The 21,066-nt window shown below is 39.1% G+C and overlaps 1 protein-coding gene across 1 annotated transcript in view; it reads left to right on the top strand.

The window, feature by feature from the left end:
* Positions 1 to 251: 251 nt before the first annotated feature.
* NDUFS4 (NADH:ubiquinone oxidoreductase subunit S4) overlaps positions 252 to 21,066 on the top strand; it is a 113,214-nt gene continuing 92,399 nt past the window's right edge. Inside the window, exons 1-2 of the mRNA XM_008262198.3 lie at positions 252 to 351; positions 470 to 680. Coding sequence (XP_008260420.2) covers positions 267 to 351; positions 470 to 680 — 296 coding nt within the window. The 5' untranslated portion in view covers positions 252 to 266. The remainder of the gene's footprint in view (positions 352 to 469; positions 681 to 21,066) is intronic.

The raw sequence follows: 21,066 nt of genomic DNA on the forward strand, positions 1-21,066 counted from the left end.
ATGAATATATGGTTTTTCATTTTAAATCTACACTTTGACCCCCAAAAAACCTTTTGCGAGGCCATGTGTCCAGATTTTTGGTTTGGAAAACATGATATCATTGCAACTACAGAACACCAAACTAAAGACAGCCCTGTCCCGAGGGCCTGCAAACAGAATCTGGCAACACTTTGGAAAAGTACTACTTTAGGTTCTCAAAGACCCAAAGAGCCCTCTGGCTCTCACAGTGGGCTCAGCCCCAAATATTCTGAGGTCTTTGAAAAATTATGAGTTGCAGGTGTTTTTCAAGTATTTTCTTCTGCTCTTTTCATTATCATTACCAACAACCAACAAGGATTATACGTTTTGACGGTAATATTTCCACTCAGTGCACTTCTGCATTTCTCTCCCACTCACTTTTTTTTTTTTTAATCTCTTCAGACCATACCTTTTACCTCTTTTCTAAACCATAGTTTTTTTTTTACAAAAGAAAGCAAACTTCCACGGGACTCCGTCAGGTTGCGGTCGCACCGGCTTGAGAACGAAGGAAGTTCGATCCTTGCGGCGATCCGTCCGCCCATCCTGCCGTTTGCCTGCAGCAAGATGGCGGCGGTGTCAATGTCAGTGGCGCTGAGGCCGGCGTTGTTGGGGAGAAGGGCAGCGGCGGTAGTTGCCGTTTCCGTTTCCAAAGTTCCAACCAGGTAATGGAATCGCCAGGCTTCTTTTTTTCGGACTTCTCAAGCCCCTCCATGTTTGCGGGGTCCCTGGTGGCTGAGTCCCCGGGAGGCGTCCGGGCACACGTCCTCCGCTGACCCTTTCCCTGGGAGAGGGCGGGCGGACTTAGGTTCGCTGGGCGAGTGGGGCCGGGAATGCGAGGAGCGCGAGGAGGGCTGCGGCTCCTTGGAAACTTTTGGCCTGTGGCCGAGGGAGAGGGTCTTTGGGGTGCGGTTCTGTTCGCGGAGCTTGGAGCCGAACCCTAGCCCCCGCAGGAGGGGAGGAGCCTCGCTGATTTTGTCGCCGCTTTCCGCATCCTTTCCGTGTGTCACCTGCCGCCCCCCCCAAGTCCTCCCTGGAGGATAAGGCTCCCGTCTCCCTTCCACGGCTTTACGTGGTGTTGATTGGGTGTATGAACAGAGAGCTTATTTTATTTATCAGTCCGCTTGGGAGGAAAACTTGTTTGGAATTCAGCGTTAGTAAAATTGTCGGTGCTGTTAGTTTTGGAAGGTAATTTTGAAAAGGCTTGTGGTGATGCCCCGAGGTTTCCCATGACATTTGTTAAAGCGTCACAGAAATTCAGGAATGGGTGTCACTGTTTTTGCTTTGCAGTTTTATGATTTTTTCCCCCTCTCGACTGCTTTATTTCATCCTCTGTTTCCTTAGTTCTCCGAATTTCCCTAAACTTATTACAGTACTAATACTGTACATACCTGCCTACACATATTCACATTGTATCTGAAAAGTATCGCTTTGTTGCTGTTTTCACAGCCTTTAGTGTATAAACGTGAACCGTGCCTTGTATTTGGTGTGTGCTGCCTTCGGTGGAGACTGATGAGAACAGATGGAAAGACTGGATGGAGCTGTGACGCTTGTGGGAGGTTAAACATTGAAAAGAGGGTCTAACTGGATGCTAAGTTAGTGTTAAGTAAATGTAAAGAGGAATAAAGAGAAAGTGTTCATCAGAAAAATTTGGGGAGGTGACTTTTACTAGGTTTTAAGTAGTGGGTGTTGGTTGGGAAAGAAGCGGTGTCCTGGGTAGGGTCAGTGGCTTATGAAAAGGCTTGAAGGCAACAGTAGAGCAATACTTACACAGTGTGGAGTCAGGGGAAAGTAAGAGGGCTAAGGCTGGGGAAAGGTAAATACGTTTGTAATTAAGCATTCTACCTGTGGGGACCTTCAGGAATGGGAAGTGTGTATCTAAGGTGTAAGGCACCACTGGTTAACTCAATGCTGGTTTAACGGTGACCCAGCTTAGTTTGTATCTCCCTGGATATTATTGGGAGTAATTTTGCATTCCCAAATAATAATGTACTTCTAGTAGCTGTAGAACTGAAAACAGGTTTGAAGGGACCACTAACACATGGCTAATAAAACAAGCAGGCGTATGTAAATTTAAGTCTCAGCCATTTTGTCAACAATTATGATGACTGAAGTTAAGAGGATATTACATTGTGGAGACTGGGGATAATTATTACTACATATCCAAACTTGCCTGTGTGTTATAAGAGATTTGAGGAGGCGTTATATATGGCCTTAAGCTGTTGCTTTCTGTGCCCCCATCTGGTATTGGAGAACCAGTTAGAGTCTCCAAGCTGCTCCACTTCCCATTTAGCTTCTCTGCTAATGCATCATAGGCGGTAGAGAATGATGATGGCTCAAGGATTTGGGTCCCTGACACCCACCTGGCAAATCTGAATGGGGTTCTGGGCTCCTGGCTTCTCCCTGATCCAGCTCTGGTTGTTATCGGTGTTTGGGTAATGAACAGCAAGTGGAAACATGCACACTCTCTGTCAAATAGTTAAAAAAAAAAAAAAACACTTAAAAAGATTTGAAAAATATTTGAAAATAAAATTTTGCTTTTATAAGTTTTTTATTTTTTTTAAATTTTATTTATTGGAAAGGGAGAGTGAGAAAGGAAGAGAGAGAAATTTTTCATCTGCTGGTTTAATCCCTAAATGCCCACAATAGCTGGGGCTAGCCCAGGCCAAAGCCACGATCCAGGATCTCTATCTGGGTCTTCCACATGGGTGGCAGAGGACTCAGTTACTTGAGCCATTATCTGCTGCTTCCCAGGCACATTAGCAGAGAGCTGGATCGGAACCTGAGCAGCTGGAACTCAAACTGGAATTCCCACAACACCCAGCCAAGCTCTTTTTTTTTTTTTAATTTTTATTTATACTATGTGATGTTTTAGTACATATAAACATGGTGTAATGACCCATCATGGCAAATATGTTTATTCAAATTTTATTTATTTAAATTTTTAAAAATTTCTTAATTTTTTTTCAAATTCTCATAAATATAACCTTAAAACATTTAAAAGCCAAGGAAAACAATTTTTAAGTACAAGTTAACATTCATAAATTTTTCATACACTTTTCTTCTTACCCCAGAAAGGTTATAATCATCTCACTTTGAAGGAATTTATGGTTCTTTTTCCTTTTATGTTATTTGCTTGTCATCCTCAAACATACTTTTTCCATTATGATTTTAGAGTATTGAGGATCTGAAAAGGTTGACTGGAAAGAGAGCCAATTAAAAATTCACTCTAAAATTTATCTTATTGTAATGCTTAGAAATACATTTCCAAATGACAACATTTCAAATCTCTTGACTGAAATATGGGAGGGTGGAATCAGTATAGTAGGTGGTAAGGCGGGGATGAAGGAACAGAAGAAACGGAACATCAGTGGAAGGAAGCAGTTGGTTGCTGCATTAACTTACCTGAATTCAATTGCAGAATATCAGTAAAAAACAAAACAGATATAAAACAAACCAACATTTACACATAAGAGAGGCAAACACTATTTAAATAGCAGAGGTAATTCAGCTGATATACTCGCTGAATTTGTGCTCTTGAATAAGTCTGTTTCCATGGCCTTCTCATTTCCCTGGATTGAATGTGAGAAAAGAGAGCACTGGATAGGTCTTCTACATTTATTCTTAATTTCCTAAGTGATTTTCCAGGGTAAATTTTAACTATTTAGAAATATCTATCAGCCAGATAAATTGGCACTTTATTTCAAAGTAGCAGTGTTTAAGACTCAGGCTATTGGATACAATGTTTTTATTTATTGAGACATTTGTTTATACTTATTTCACCCAGCTTTTTATCATCAAATTTTAGAATAATGCTTCTCAATTTGCACTAGGTCTTGTGTTTATCACAAACATAGTTCTTAAGGTGTTCAGAAGTGTTAATGATTGTGCTGGGAACTAAGAATATGGGACTGCTTACTGAGGTTTTTTTTATAGCCCAATTTCTGGCTTTATTGTGTTGCTGTATTATTATTTTTTTTCCAAAACTATGTAAGCCAGTATGAAATTGATTCCCCAGAGACCCCCAGTGAGGAAGTGGTCCTCAGACTGTTGAATTCTGTGTATATTACACCTTGGTGGGAAACAGGCTCAACCCAAATCTGAGAATCATTTAGTACATTTTAATATAAACAGATTAGCTTCCACTTCAGATAAGCTGGATAAGTGAATTGCTGTCTGAGGAACAGTTACTTCTGCTGTCATTGTAACACATCAAAGACAAGTTATGAAAGCTTGAAATGTTTTGCAGGTGTCTTCTAGTAGATTTATTTTGGTTATTTTTCTCATCAGAAAATACCCATGCTTCATTGGCCATTAGCAGACATCTTTGTTGAATTCTTTGGAAAATTGAATTTTTCAAAAATACAAAAATTAGAATAATGTCTGACACATAGTAAACCTTCTAATTTTATTATTGAGTTAAATAGCCTGAATTTTGTGATAGATCATAAGATACTCATAGTTCCTGTTTCAGGATTACAAATCTTTAACCATTGGCCAAGTGACTTGCTTTGGATATTGAAATGTGAGTGGAAATGTATTTGAAGCCAAACTGAAGCTTTTTTATTAAAAAAAAAATAAGATTTATTTCTTTATTTGAAAGTCAGGGTTACACAGAGAGGAGATGCAGAGAAAAGAGAGAGGTCTTAACATCCATTGGTTCACTCCCCAATTGGCCGCCATGGCTGGAGCTGCGCTGATCTGGAGCCAGGAGTTTCTTCCTGGTCTCACATGTGGGTGCAGGGGCCCAAGGACTTGGGCCATCTTCTACTGCTTTCCCAGGCCACAGCAAAGAGCTGAATCGGAAGTGGAGCAGCTGGGTCTTCAAATGGTGCCCATGTGGGATGCCGGTGCTTCAGGCCAGGGTGTTAACCGGCTCTGCCACAGCACCAGCCCCCCAAACTGAAACTTTAAGAATTGTCCCATGGCCGGCACTGCGGCTCAATAGGCTAATCCTCCACCTGCAGCACCGGCACCCCGGGTTCTAGTCCCAGTTGGGGCACCTGATTCTGTCCCGGTTGCTCCTCTTCCAGTCTAGCTCTCTGCTGTGGCCCGGGAGTGCAGTGGAGGATGGCCCAAGTGCTTGGGCCCTGCACCCCATGGGAGACCAGGAGAAGTACCTGGCTCCTGGCTTCGGATCAGCGCGGTGCGCCGGCCGTGGCGGCCATTGTGGGGGTGAACCAGCGGCAAAAGGAAGACCTTTCTCTGTGTCTCTCTCACTGTCCACTCTGTCAAAAAAAAAAAAAAAAAATTGCCCCATATTTTGCCATGTTCCTTTTTCCTCTAATGCGAAATGGTCGGATCCCAGGTGTGACCTGCTCTTTTAGGCCAGCTCTTGGGATGAAGACAACATGCAACAAAGCAAAAAAGTAATTCTTGTACTTAATATAAAATATCAGTTGAGTGATAAATACCTATTCTTATAATCCAGAAAAATGTTTGGCCTGTTAGTTACCCAAGTATAACAACCTGTACTCTTTTTGCATAGACACAGACACATGCACGCAGGCACACACACAGGCACTTAGTGATGGGGTCATAGGGTTTTAGAGAGCTGGAACAATTTTGTTTATTTTAAATGTTTATCACATAGATGAGTAAATAAATACTTAGAGATGAGTGATTATGAAGAAAAACAGGAAGCCAGGGTCAATATTTCTGTTACTAGCCTCATCAGGGAATGTTAGGCATAAATAAATGTATAATACATAAATATGAGTATGATTTTTTCTAAATGTTTCAGTGGTTTGAATTTAGGAATTTCTTTTTTTTTTATTTAAAAGTTTTTGAAAATGTTTTGGGAAAGGAGAGAGAAACAGGGAGAAAGAGAGTTAAGTCTTGTTGAATTGATCCCTTAATCATTACATAGTGCCCTTCTTTTTCTCTTTTAACAATTTTTGAGTTAAAGTCTATTTTTTCTCTTAGCATGGAATATCTTTTTCCATCCTTTCAGTTTCAGTCTCTGTACATCTTTGTTGGTGAGTTGTGTTTCTTGTAGGCAGCAAATAGTTGGGTTTTGTTTTTCAATCTATTCAGCAAGTCTGTGTCTTTTAACTACAGAGTTGATGACATCTATATTCAAAGTGACTATTGATAAGTAACAACTTTGCCCTGCCTTTTTTCCATAAATATTTCTTACTTTATATTCCCTTTGCACTTTTTTTTACTTTTATTTATTTTTTATTTAATAAATGTAAAATTTAGGAATTTCTGTTAACTTGACTTGTGTATTGAAGTTATTTCATAATAGATCTTGAACTCCTATACTTTGATAAATGTCCTGACTCGTCTTTTCTATTCAAATTTTTGAAAACCAGGGAGTAGAAATGAATTAATTAATCTTGGAACACAAGAGCTTTTTTTGTGGGAAGAGTAGCTAACTCTACCTAAAGTTTTTTAAAGATGATAATAAATGAGTCTTTTTTTTTTTATTTAATGAGCATAAATTTCCAAAGTACAGCTTATGGATTACAATAGCTTCCCCCCCCCCCCCCGTAACTTCCCTCCCACCCACAATGCTCCCCTCTCCCACTCCCTCTCCCCTTCCCCTTCACATCAAGATTAATTTTCAATTATCTTTATCTACAGAAGATCAATTTAGCATATATTAAGTAAAGATTTCCACATTTTGCTCCCACACAGAAACACAAAGTGTAAAATACTATTTGAGTACCAGTTATAGCATTAATTAAACACCTCAGAGTAATTGTGTATTACAGAGTTCAACCAATAGTTTTAAGTAGAATATAAAATAAAACTTTTGTATTGTTGTGGCTCCCCACCCCGCCAACTTCCCTCCCTCCCGTGGCCCTCCCCTCACCCACTCCCTCTCCCATCCCGCCCTTCATCATGTTTCATTTTCAATTATCTTCATATACTGAAGATCAACTTAGTATATACTAAGCAGGGATTTCAACAGGCTGCACTCACACAACCGAACCAGGTATAGGGTATTGTTCGACTAGTAATGTTGTTTTTGAGTTTCATAAACACATTAAGGACAGAGATCCTGTGTGGGGAGCATGAACCCAGTGACTCCCGTTGTTGATTTAACAATTGGCACTCTTATTTATGATGTCAGCAATCACCCGAGATTCTTGCTATGAGCTGTCTAGGCTATGGAAGCCCCTTGAGTTCACCAACTCTGAATTTGTTTTAATGAAGAAAGATGGAGTAACTTGGTTCATATGTAATAACCTGCTAGAAGAGGTCTTTTTGGGGTGTCATGAATATAAAATTCAGCCACATCACAGGTTGCTTGTACTGAATACAAACAGTTTCAGATGGGAAAACTTCTAAAATCTATTGCATTCCTTAGTAAAAGTTGAGAATTGGGATTTTTATTTTGGGCATAAATTAGTAATAGCTCATATTTATTTCTAGCTTACAGTTTTTCAACCACTGTGCTGAGGATTTCACTTAGATTGTCTCAGGTGTTCTTACCATCCTTTTCCAGATGAGGAAACAGGTACAGAACTGAAAGTACTTAGCTTTCATTACTAAGAAATAGTCTGATTTAGCAGTCTAAGCCAATTTGTTGATTTCTGCAGTGAGGAATAGTGTGTCTGATAATAGTAAATTGAAACCTCAAGGTTTTTCAGTTTTTTCTTTCTTTTAGCAAGGGTTTTTTTTTCCTGAAATTTTTATTACTATAAAAAGAACATATTTTATGCTTTCCATAGGTACAGTTCCAACAAGACAACCACACTTCCCTCACTCCCCTTCTCCCTGCAGTCCCCCCTTCCCTCCTCTCTTCAGTTTTTGCAAAACCATAATTTTAATCCACTCTGTATTCACAGGCTTAATTTGCCACTAATCATAATATTCAATAAATAAAAAGTGGGAAGACCACAATTCATAAACAAGGGCTGAAAATGACAATTGTATCCGAAATGACCATTTCATTCCTATACAGTTTTTGGTATTCTATATTAACTGCCACAAATCAGAGAAAACATATGATATTTGTCTTTTTGAAACTAGCTTATTTCACTTAGTGTAATGGTTTCTAGTTGCATCCATTTTGTTGCAAAAGATGGGACTTCATTCTTTTTTATGGTTGAATAGTATTCCGTAGTGTATATATAACTGCATTTTTTAAATTCAGTTGTCATTGATGGACATCTGGGTGGATTCCTTATCTTAGCTATTGTGAATTGAGCTGTAGTAAACATGGGAGTACAAGTTTTTTCTTTACTTGAGAGACTATCTGATGATCTTTACTTTTGCTCCCCTGAACCTGTTTTATGGGGAGTCTAAGGATTTTTTTTTCTCCAAATTTCATTATTATTTCTGGTGCAGATCTTTTTATAGGTGACTTGATTTTTATCTTTTTTAAAAAAATCCTCTTACATAAAGCCTAATACATGTATTAATGTATGCATTAAATAAGGTATACTGAGAATATTTTTTTTTCTCACTTTTAGCGATCATTGGTTTTATTTTGTTGCCTTTAAAAACTACCAAGTGACTACTATGCTTTCTGAGTTCTTGCATCTATTTTGTAATAGGATCGTACATACTTCCTTGACTGGTCTGCTTTTCTTTAGCAGTTTCACTGCATCTTGTCATTTATCATGAGCTTAAATATCAAGTGACTAAATCTATTAGGATTTTATAAAATCTGTAGACTAAATGAAACTCTGGTTGTTGAAGTGTAGATTGTTGGGATTAAAGCCTTGACCTCTTTTAAGGTTGACGGATAATTATATTTAATACATGAGCTCTTGGGGCTGGCGCTGTGGCATGGTGGGTTAAGCCTTCACCTTCATCGCTGGCATCCCATATAGGGGTGCTGGTTCAAGTCCGGGCTACTCGACTTCTGATGCAACTCCCTGCTAATGGCCTGAGAAAGCAATGGAAGGTAGCCCAAGTGTTTGGGCCCCTGCACCCATGTAGGAGACCCAGAAGAAAATCCTGGCTCCCAGTTTAGGATTGGCTCAGCTCTGGCCTCTGTTATCCATTTGGGGAGTGAACCAGCAGTTGGAAGAACTCTGTCTCTGTCTCTCCCTCTCACTGTCTGTAACTCTGGCTTTCAAATAAATAAATAAATAAATAAATATTTTTTAAAAAAATACAGGGCCAGCACTGTGGCATGGCAAGTAAAGCCGCTGCCTACAGTGCCAGCATCCCATATAGGCACTGGTTCGAGTCCTGGTTGCTCCACTTCCAATCGAGCTCTCTTCTATGGCCTGGGAATGCGGTGGCAGTTGGCTGAAGTCCTTGGGCCCCTGCAGCCACGTGGGAGGCCTGGAGGAAGCTCCTGGCTCCTGGCTTCAGATTGGCACAGCTCCGGCTATTGTGGCCATCAGGGGAGTAAACCAGTGGATAGAAGACACTTCTCTCTCTCTCTGTCTGTCTCTCTGTCTCTCTGTAACTCTGCCTTTCAAATAAATAAATAAATCAGAAAAAAAAAAAAAATACATGAGGCCAGCACCGTGGCTCACTAGGCTAATCCTCCGCCTGCAGCACCCCGGGTTCTAGTCCCGGTCGGGGCGCTGGATTCGGTCCAGGTTGCTCCTCTTCCAGTCTAGTTCTCTGCTGTGGCCCGGGAGTGCAGTGGAGGATGGCCCAGGTGCTTGGGCCCTGCACCCGCATGGGAGACCAGGAGAAGCACCTGGCTCCTGCCATCGGATCAGTGCAGTGCGCCGGCCGCAGCGCGCCGGCCGCAGCGGCCATTGGGCAGTGAACCAATGGAAAAGGAAGACCCTTCTGTCTGTCTCTCTCACTGTCCACTCTGTCAAAAAAAAAAAAAAAAAAAAAAAGAATACATGAGCTCTTACAACTTTCCTGTTTTAGTTTGCAGAGTGAAAAAATCCTGGAACCTCATTGCACTTGAATTTTGCAATGACCACATTTTTCATAATGGTTTTCATTAAATATTTGAAAATTTTACCAAACTAAGCTTACATCTTTTGTCCTTTAAGTAACGACATAAAGCAATTCAAAATTCTTATTTCAACTTCTTTTGTCAGTAACATTTTGATAGGTAAATACAACCGTAGATTCTTTAGAACCAGTTTAGTTGCTCAACTGACCTTTTTTCCTTGTCTGGACTCACTAGACTTAATTTTTCATTTTTATGGGATCATTCTCCAGTTCAGTGCTTGCTGTACATCAAAATCACCTATTGTGTGCATAAAAATATTCAAATGCCTTGGTCTCAGTCTATATTGGTTCAGTAAATTTAGGTTGAGGCTTAGCTGTATATGGTGATTCTGGTGGGAAGGTAGGTCTGAAAATTACTTTAAAAAACAATTGCTACATTATATCTTGAAAGATTTCAGAAATCTTCTATTCCTTGGGAGGCATATGGGGGGATTTTCAGAAACAAATAAAAATGCATCTGTGTTTGTATGTTTTCCTAATCTAACTTGAATTTTGTGTGTTTTACCCACACTGTATAGAGGCTTTTTCTTGGAGAAACTGCTTAGAGGCAAAGAAGGCATTTTGGAGAAAGCAGGCCATGTTCCTCCCTCTCTGGAGACTCTTGTTCTTCCTTTTGGAAGGGCTCAGGTTTAATAGAGCACAGCTGTTGAACTCTGCCCTTCAAAGTTTTAAGAAGAAAGTGTTTTATCCTTTAAAATGGAAATGCTTTTTTTAGGGAGGTGGTCTTTGGTTGGATATAGTTCCTCTAAGAAAGTTTCTTGCTTCTCTAGAGTTCCTTTGTTTTAGTGATTTCTTAGAATTGTTTCAAAAGTTGAGCGTACTGTTTCTGAGAATAAAGATCTGGCTGCTTTCTTAGCATATTGTGCTATATCCTTAAAGAAAATTACATGAAGAGTTTATTTCTTTGTGTTTTCTAGGACTCAGAAATATGTTCTTCGCTTTATTCAGCCACTCCATACATAAGTAAATGGTCCTTGAATAGGGCTTACTAGACAAAAGATCCTGTTCTAGATGACCGTTCAGCAAGCCATATGCTTCTCCTAAAAATGTCAGTCTGTCTTGATGAGCTTTAAAGTGAATACAGATGTTTTGGCTGTTTTGAGGACTACCACTCTTTGTATGGAAAGAGCACTTCTTTTTCAAGAGGTTTCATCAGTATGCTTATAGAAATTTATGAAATTTATAACTTTTGTCTTAAATCTAATTAAATTAGATTTAATTAGGCATTAATAATTTGAATTGAATATTAAGACAAACAAGATTTTGAGAAATTAAATACATCTCATAATATGGCTTTTGTTAAGATTTTATATTTAGTCAGCCTTTTAAAAACTATGAAACTTAAAGGTGCTTTATGTATTACTTTCATGCATTGAGAAGTGATATTTTGGGAGCAAGAGATAGCTTATTAGATGTTCAGTACCTTCTAACCTCATAGGTTAACTCTAGAAGTTTTAGTTTATAGATTCATATAATGTTTGAGTTGGAAGAAAACTATAGGGTCAGTCTAATCCTTAAATAATCTCTAGAAGTATAGTAAATTTCTGATAACCCTACACAATTCTATATTTTTAGAACTCATTGGTAATGTTTGTCTTTTAAACTATATAGAGCAAGTCTAATCCCCTCCCATGCATTTGTTCATCCTTTTAGAGAACTAAAAACATTTGTCATCATGTACCTCCAAACCTGTGCTCCAGACCGATCATCTCCAATTTGTTTACTCCTTATTTTTATTCCCCGCTCTCCTGAAACCTTATTTAAGGAATACAGACTTAAAGTGTTTCATAAATACAACTTTAGGAATATAGTGATTCTTCCTCTTTATTAATGACCAGATTTTCTGATACTTTAGTACCTCTGAGTATTCCTTAGGATATTTTTCATTTGCCAGGATCTTTTATATATATGAATATATATAATATAGACTATATATTTATATGTGCATATATGTAAATCTGCAGGCTTTACCCGCTATGCCACAGTGCTGGTCCCTTGTATATAAATATTTGATATTATAAAAATAAACATATTTATAATATACAATATATAATATACATTATATAAATATAATGTATAAATATATATTCAATATTATAAATATATATAATTTCTATTTAAATGAGATGAACAGAAAAGATAGTTTAATGACCTGAGATTGAACTAAAGAAAAAGTTGACTTTATGTTGGGTTAAAAAAAATACTAGTTTTTAAATTGTAAAGAGAAATTCACTTTTTTCCTTTTGGTAAATAGTTCTTGAAATTTTAACATATGTATAGATTTGTGTAACCACCATCATAATCAGGTACAGAACAGCTAAAGACTTTATCATCCCTAAAAGACTCCTTTATGTTATCCTTTCCTGACCCCTGTAATCTCTGGCCACAGTTATCTTTTCATTTCTATATAAGTTTTGTAATCTTAGATTATAATATAATTGGAATTATATGGTATACAACTTTTTGAATGTGTCCAAGTTGTATCTATTGATGAATTATTTATCCCTTTTTTCTGCTAAGACATACTCTATGAGAGTGAGAGTGTTCCACAGTTTGTTTATGCATTCTTCTATTGAAGAACATCTGGATTATTTCTAGTTTTTGGAAATTATAAATAGAACTGCTGTAAAAATCTGTGTACAGGATTTTATGTGAATGTGATTTTGTTTTTTCTAGAGTATGTATCTAGAAAGGCAACTCCTGAGTTATAGTTTGGGTAAGGGTATGTTTATAAGAAAGATCAAATCATCCTCCAAAGTGGTTGTATCATTTTCCTTTCCACTAGCAGTGTATCACAGTTAGTTGTTTTGTATCCCTGGTGCATTAGTATTGTGAGTTACCATTCTGACAATGATACTTAATTGCAGATTTTTATTTTATTACAGCCTTATTGAGCTGGATTTCATGTATCATAATATTTACTCATAAAATATACAATTTGATGCCTTCTGGTATATTCACAGTTGTGCAAATATTAGAAATTTTTCTTCACTCTACAAAGAAACCTCATACTTCTTAATAGTTGCTTCCTGGTTCTGTCTTCACTGTCAGCCCTAGATAACCAGTATACTTTCTGTCTTATACATTTGTTTATTCTGAATATATATACAAATAGAATCAAATAACACTTCTTTTTTAAAGATTTATTTATTTATTTGAAAGGTAGAGTTACAGAGAGGCAGAGAGAGAGAGAGAGAGAGAGAGGTCTTCCATCCACTGGTTCACTCCCAAGATGGGGGCAATGGCCCAAACTGCGCTGATCCAGAGCCAGGAGCCTCTTCCAGGACTCCCATGCGAATACAGAGGCCCAAGGACCTGGGCCATCCTCTACTGCTTTCCCAGGCCACAGCAGAGAGCTGGATTAGAAGAGGAGCAGCCAGGACTCAAACTGGTGCCTATTTGGGATGCCGGCACTGCAGGTGGTGGCTTTACCCACTAACACCACAGCGCTGGCCCCAACACATGATTTTTTTTTTGATTTTTTTTTTTTTTAAGATTTTTGAGTTACAGAGAGAGACAGAGAAGCCCTCCATCCACTGGCCCATTCCCCAGATGACCGCAATGGCCGGAGCTGCGCCGATCTGAAGCCAGGAGCCTCCTCTGGGTCTCCCATGTGGGCGCAGGGGCCCAAGGATCTGGGCCATCCTCTACTGCTATCCCAGCCATAGCAGAGAGCTGGATCGGAAGAGGAGCAGCCAGGACTAGAACCCATGTCCATATGGGATGTTGGCGCTTCAAGCCAGGGCTTTAACCCGCTGCGCCACAGCGCCAGCTCCCATGTGATATTTTATAATTGACTTTCACATAGCATGTTTTCAAGATTTCTTTAGGTTATGGCATATAACAGTACTTTATTCCTTTTTATTGCTGAGTAATAATTATGCATGAACTTACCACATTTTACTCATCCAGGAGTTAGTTGCTGGATATTTGTTTTTTTTTTTTTCTTGTGCTTTTTGGCTATTATGAATAACCTGTGAACATTTGTGTACAAGTTTTTCTGTAGCTGTGTTCTCATTATTTTGGATATTTACCTAGGAGTGGGATTGCATGATAATGGGGAAACTGTTCAACCTTTTGAGTAAGTGCCAGACTGTTTTCTGAAGTAGGTACACCATTTTACATTCCCACTAGCAGTGAATGAGGGTATCATTGTGTCACATCTTCTGCAACATTTGTTGCTATCTTTTTTGTTACTGTAGCCATCCTGGTTAGTAGTATATCATAATAATTTTTCTATGTATTTCTATGATGGATAACTTGGGGTTTTACTTATTTTTTTAAAGATTATTTATTTATTTATTTGAGGGGCCAGCGCTGTGGCAGAGTGGGCCAAGCCTCTGCTTGTGCGCCAGTATTCCATATGGGTGCCGGTTCCAGTCCCGGCTGCACTTCTTCCGATCCAGCTCTCTGCTATGACCTGGGAAAGCAGTGGAAGATGGCCCAAAAGCTTGTGCCCCTGCACCTGCATGGGAGACCGGAGGAAGCGCCTCTCTCCTGACTTTGGATTGCCCTAGCTCTGACCATTGCTACCATTTGGGGAGTGAACCATGGGATGGAAGACTTTTCTCTGCCTTTCCCTCTGTCTATGACTCTTCCTCTCAAGGAAGTAAATATATATTTTTTTTTTTTTTGGAAAAAGACTTATTTGAGAGGTAGTGACAGAGAGGAAGACACACACACACACACATACACATGCGCACACACATACACAGAAAGAGAGAAAGAGATCTATCTGTTGTTTCATTCCCCAAATGGCTTTCAACAGCCAAGGCTGGGCTAGGCTGAAGCCAGGAACCATGTCTCCCACATGGGTGACAGGAACCCAAGTACTTGGACTGTCTTTTACGATCTACAGACAGCTGGATCAGAAGCTGAGTAGGTGGGACTTGTACTGGCACTGTGATGTGAGATGCCTGTGTCCCAAGTGGCTTAACCTGCTGTGCCACAGTGCTGGCCCTAACTATATTTATTTATTTATTTTCCCCAAAGAAACCTTTTATTTAAGGAGTACAGATTTCATAATTACTTTAGGAATATAGTGATTCTTTCCGGCATAGCTGCCCTCCAACTATTTTAATATGTATTTTTCTAAATTGCTAATGATGTTGAACTTTTAAGTGTCTGTTCATGTCTTTTCTCCACTTTTTTTTTTTTTAGAGAGCTAGTATTGTGGCACAGTAGGTTAAGCTACCGCCTGTGACACCAGCATCCCATATGAGAACCTGTTCACTACCACTCCTCCCACCCCCAGCTCTGCTTCCCTGCTAGTTTGGCCATTTGGGGAGTGAACTGGCAGGAGGAGGATCTCTCTCTTGCTCTACCTCTGCCTATGCTTCTCTGTAAACTCTTTCAAATAAATAAATATTTTAAACAATTTCATTTTCTAGTTATGTATTCCTGTGTGTAGGAATATGATTTTAGAATGTTGACTTTGTGTCCAGCAAAACAATGGGCAATTTCCAGAGTTTTTTTGTGATCATCATTTTTTTTCCTGCTTCTTGAGGCCCAGAGCTTCTCTAGCAGAAGTGCTTACTTCTGATTTCCAGCTGCATTAAGTTCAGACAGGGGACTCTTGAAGGAAAAAATAGGTAAACTCACTGCTGATCACTTCAAATTTTCATTATCTCAGATCTGCTTGTTATTTACTTTTTTTTTTTTGAAAAAGATTTATTTAGTTATTTATTTGAAAGGCAGAGTTACAGTGAGGCAGAGGCAGAAAGAGAAGAGAGAGGTCCTCCATCCTCTGGTTCACTCCTCAGATGGCTCCAATGGCTGGAGCTGTGCCGATCTGAAGCCAAGAACCAGGATCTTCTTCTGGGTCTTCCACGCGGGTGCAGGGGCCAAAGGACTTGCACAGTCTTCAGCTGCTTTCCCAGGCCATAGCAGAGAGCTGTATCGGAAGTGGAGCAGCTGAGAGTAGAACTGGCACCCATGTGGGATGCCAGCAGTGCAGGTGGTGGCTCTACCCTCTATGCCACAGTGCTGGCCTGTTGTTATTTACTTTTGATAGCCTTCAAATAGCTGTTCCATGCATATTATCCAGATTCTGTGGTCCTATTCAGTGGAAGTAACAGGGTAGAATGCCCTTACTATGTTTTACCCTGAGGCATAATTGGTTAAATTGAGATGGAATACAAGGTGATGGCAAGAGTCTGAGCTCTTGAAGTGTGGCTGAAAGACAAATGGGCCAAGGAAATGTGACATGGGTGCCAAAGGTGTCTGGTGTAGACTGTCTTGTAACTTGATACTTTGTAACCCGCTTTTCTTGAGGGCTTATACAAGGATTCTAATAATTATGTGTTATTGAACACAGGTACAGAGATAATTGGCTTAAGTATGTTACTTCATTTTATTAAAGTGAGTGACCTCATTTTAGATGATCTCTTTAGAGTTATATTATAATTTGATATATTCCCGTGATTGTAAAATAATTCATGCTCATTGATATATACTTTATTCACCTGTTCTGTAGGACATGACACAAAATCTAGAATTTGAGGTCTTACAATTCACTTAACTATAAATAATCATAGAAGTTCTCCAAGGAAGTGATGATTTCATCCTGTTCCATATTTAAAGAACTAATGATGGGCTTGGTACAGCACTTTGGATGCATTCCCATCTGTTCTTACTATCACTTGTTGGGCCCCCACAAACAAATTGGCGAAGCAGATTGACAGCAAGTCTTTTTCAGGAAGTCTTGAATACTGCAAGAGATAAACTTATATAGTCATTGACTTAATAGCCATGTGTTATAGGCCTTGCAAAACGATCAAGCTTTTCTTCGCTTGATTCAGTGGGTTAAAAGTCCTAGCCTGCAGCTCCATTATCCCTTATGGTTACTGATTGGAGTCCCGGCTGCTGCACTTCCTGATCCAGCTTCCTGCTCATGTGCCGGGGAAAGCAGCAGAAGACTACGCAAGTGCTTGGACCTCCACACCCATGTGGGAGACTCAGAAAAAGCTCATGGCTCTTGGCTTCCACCTGGCTCAGTCCTGGCTGTTGGGGCCATCTGGGGAATGAACCAGTTGATGGAAGATCTCACTGTTTCTGTTTCTCCTCTCTCTATATAACTCTTTCAAAACAAAACAAAACAAAAAAACAGGAAAGTATTCCAACATGTTGTTCCTTGAAGTGTATGTGGATAATAGGATGTTGCTGCAGAACGTGAAGTCAAATGCATGCCAACCTTCCAGTTTTTTAAAAAAGGGCAAAGAGTGAGTTAATTTTTTGGAGCTAAATAAGGAAAAGCTTGAAACCAACGTTAATGAATACTCCTTATCATATTTTCTGAAAATATATCTAGCCATCAGCTGTTTAAAATTTGTAAATTTTTTTTTTACAAAGAAGTGTGGAGTACGGAGGATTATACCCAACTACCACCTGATTATAAGTGACAATAAAATATTCTACTTAAAAGAAAAATAAGACTAATGACAACAGAATATCCCTATACTGTGTGCCATGTTTAGTAGAAGATCTCAGCAGACAAACATCAACCTGTAGTACTTTCTTTGAATTTGAGGATGTAAAAGATAAGACTAATTTCCGCCTGCCTAGATGATCCTTTCCTCTGGGTGAGCCTATGTTTTCTGTTTACCAGTACTGCCTAAAACAATTGAGCATTGACAGAATTTTCTGCAACAGCTGCCATTTAGGCTCTTGCTCTTGTCCCATTCTGCCTGTGACTGTTTACTATGATTACTACTATGGTGGTAGTCTTAGATACATGCTTGATATCTAAACATACTCTTTTAGTGCATAGTTAGCACTGGGCTGGATACACTGTACATCCAAGGTTATTTCACTTTTCCCTTAGTTGAGACTTAAAACATTGTTATTCTATTGTTGATTTTAGTTACTACTGGAAGTGCTCCCTGATTAGGGCTCATGTATTTATTTTTGTCCCAAATTCAAACTTTTGGCTTTCAGTTCAAACTGTTGATGTGGCCAACTTCATTAGTAATCTCTTACCAGTGCCCTTAACTCTATCTTGGAAAAACAATGCTTTTAAGTGATTTTTCTATTAACTCCTGAGATTAGCCAAGTTATTAGGTATACTCTTATATTTCCCATTCTTGAACTACTTTGTTGGATCCATCATATCAGTCTAGCATGGTTGTTAGGCTTTTTTTTTAGATTTATTTATTTATTTATTTGAAAGAGTTACACAGAGAGGTCTTCCATCCCATGGTTCACTCCCCAATTGGCCACAATGGTTGGAGCTGGCTGATATGAAGCCAGGAGCCTGGAGCTTCTTCCAGGTCTCCCATGCGGGTGCAGGGGCCCAAGGACTTGGGCCATCTTCTACTGCTTTTCCAGGTCGTAGCAAAGAGCTGGATTGAAAAAGGAGCAGCTGGGATGCTGGCTCTGCAGGCAGTGGATTTACCCTCTATGCCACAGTGCCAGCCCCCTTCTCTACCTTTTTATGTTGCCTAGATTTCCATCTTGAATTTTGTCTTATATTACTTATAGTATTTTATTCACAAGTATATAAAATAATTTTCTTTTTTAATTAATTTTTTAAGGAATACAAATTTCATATGTACAACTTTAGGAATATAGTTATTCTTCCCACCATACTTGCCCTTCCACTCCCCCTCCTCCTCCTTTTCCCCTCCCCAATACCATTCTCCATTAAAATTCATTTTCAATTAACTTTGTACACAGAAGACCAACTCTATGCTAAGTAAAGATTTCAATAGTTTGTACACACATGCACAGACACACACACAAACTGAGAACAAGTATCACAGTTAACTCTCATAATACAACTCACTGAGGACAGAGGTCCTCCATGGGGAGTTAGTGCACAGTGACTCCTGTTGTTAATTTAACAATTAACACTCTTATGTATGACATTATTGACCACCAGAGGCTCTTGATATCAGCTGCTTAGGCTATGGAAGCCTTTTGAATCCACAAACTCTGTCAGTATTTAGACAAGGCCATAAGCAAAGTGGAAGTTCTTTCCTCTCTTTAGAGAAAAGTACACCTTCCTTTAATGGCCACTAAAAGAATTTTCTGCAACTGGATTTTTCCAGATTGTGACCTCCCATGCATTCCTCATCCTTATGCTGTCTGTCTTTGGCATCTACTCTTTCACTGAAATATCTTTCGTCAAGGTCACCAGTAACCCTGTTACCAAATAGAATAGGTTCTTCTCAATCCTTATCCTATATGAGCTTTGCAACCCAAAAAGATGACTTTCTTATTCTTGAAAGATTTCTTCTTTTGGCTTCTGTTTTGAATTTCTCTTTCTCGGTTCTTTTTGAATACTCATTGTCTTTTACCCATTTATTGAACTATCAGGATTTCATAGTTTGTTTTATAGCTCTTTACTCTTTAACATGTTTTAAATTATATAATACCTTATATATACCTGAATACATGTAACATATATTAGGAAACATACTAGTAGAATGAATTATTGTGAACCTACCATTAATTTATTTAAAGATTTATTTATTTATTTGAAAGGCAGAGTGACAGAGTGAGACACACGCACACACAGAGTGAATGGATTTCCATCTCCTGGTTCACTCTCTAAGTGTCTGCAACAGCTAGAGCCAGGCCAGGCCAAGCCAAAACCAGGAGCCAGAAACTCCCAAATGGGTGTCAGGGTCCAAGTACTTGAGCTATCTTTTGCTGCTTTCTTGGGTGTATTAATGGGAGCTGGATCAGAAGTGGAGCAGCCAGAACGCAAAATGATTCTTCAGTATGGCATGTGGGCATTGCAAGCAGTGGCTTAACCCCCTGCCCCACAGTGATGGCCCCACCCACCATCTAATTTAAGAACTAGAGAATTATTAATAACTAATCTCAGTGGTAGGCTGAATAGAGATCCCCCAAATATGTCCATGCTCCAATCCCCATAACCTATTATTGTTACTCTATAAGACCAAAGGGACTTTGCAGGTACGATTAAGTTGATGCTCTTGATGTGGAGAGATTATCCTGGGGGTGCACATTGTAATTATAGTAGCCTCTTTAAGAATAATGCAGGAGGAATTAGAGGGGAAGGAGTGTAGAGTTGGAAACCGATTGGAGTGATATGAGTCAACGAATGCTATCAGTCTCTTAAAAGTTAGCAGAGACAAGGAACAGCTTCTCCCCTGGAACTTCCAAGAACTAGCTCAGCTGATACATTGATATTAGCCTTGTGAGACTTATTGCTGATTTCTCGCAGAAATGTAAGATAATATAATTTTTTGGTCTTAATTCACAACTTGTATCTCATTACCATGACTTCATTTACTGTTTACACTAAAATATGGATTTTTCACTCAACACATATACATGAAAACTGAAAAAAAAAGCTGAACTATTTAAAATTTTAAAATGAAACATTTTAAAATGAAAAATGAATACTCATTATTAGTGATCATTCATTCTTAGTTAACAAAAAAAAAAAAAAAACACCAAACAACCAAATAAACCAAAACAAAACACTGAAAAACAGTAATTTGTTCTGGTGCTAGAGGACTGGCTTATTTTTTTTTCCAGATTTTTATTTGTTTGAGAGGTAGAGCTACAGACAGAGAGGGAGAGGCAAATTTTGCTTCCACTGGTTCACTCCCCAAATGGCTGCAACAGCCGGAACTGGGTTGACCTGAAGCCAGGAGCTTTTTCCAGGTCTCCCACAAGGGTGCAGGGGCCTAAGTGCTTGGACCATCTTCTACTGCTTTCACAGGCCATACGCAGAGAGCTGGATCAGAGAGAGAGTAGCTGGGACAGGAACCGGTGCCCATATGGAATGCAGTCACCGCAGGCAGAGGCTTAGCTTGCTACACCATGGCACCAGCCCCAGGACTGGCTTAAGAGATAGTATACGGGTCTCTACTGGGGTGACGATGGAAGATTTCCTAAAGTGTGTCCAAGATTAAGTCTTGCTTTTGCAATTCTTGGCTATCTAATCAGTGCCTGACAATGACTTTAAGACCTCTTTTCCATTTAAGAGGCAATTCTGTGTCTTTTTACTGAATTCTAGACACAAGGATCTTACACAGCCATCTGAAATTCAACATTTCTGAAACAATTTAATAATAATTATTTCTTCCACCACTCCAGTCATTTTCCTTCTTAGTTACTATCAGTAACACCTAGCCAATTATTTAAGCCATATAACTATGTACTTCAAGTAGCTGTGGAAACAGTTAA

The sequence above is a fragment of the Oryctolagus cuniculus genome, chromosome 14 (assembly GCF_964237555.1).
Source record: "Oryctolagus cuniculus chromosome 14, mOryCun1.1, whole genome shotgun sequence".
In the NCBI taxonomy this organism is placed as follows: domain Eukaryota; kingdom Metazoa; phylum Chordata; class Mammalia; order Lagomorpha; family Leporidae; genus Oryctolagus; species Oryctolagus cuniculus.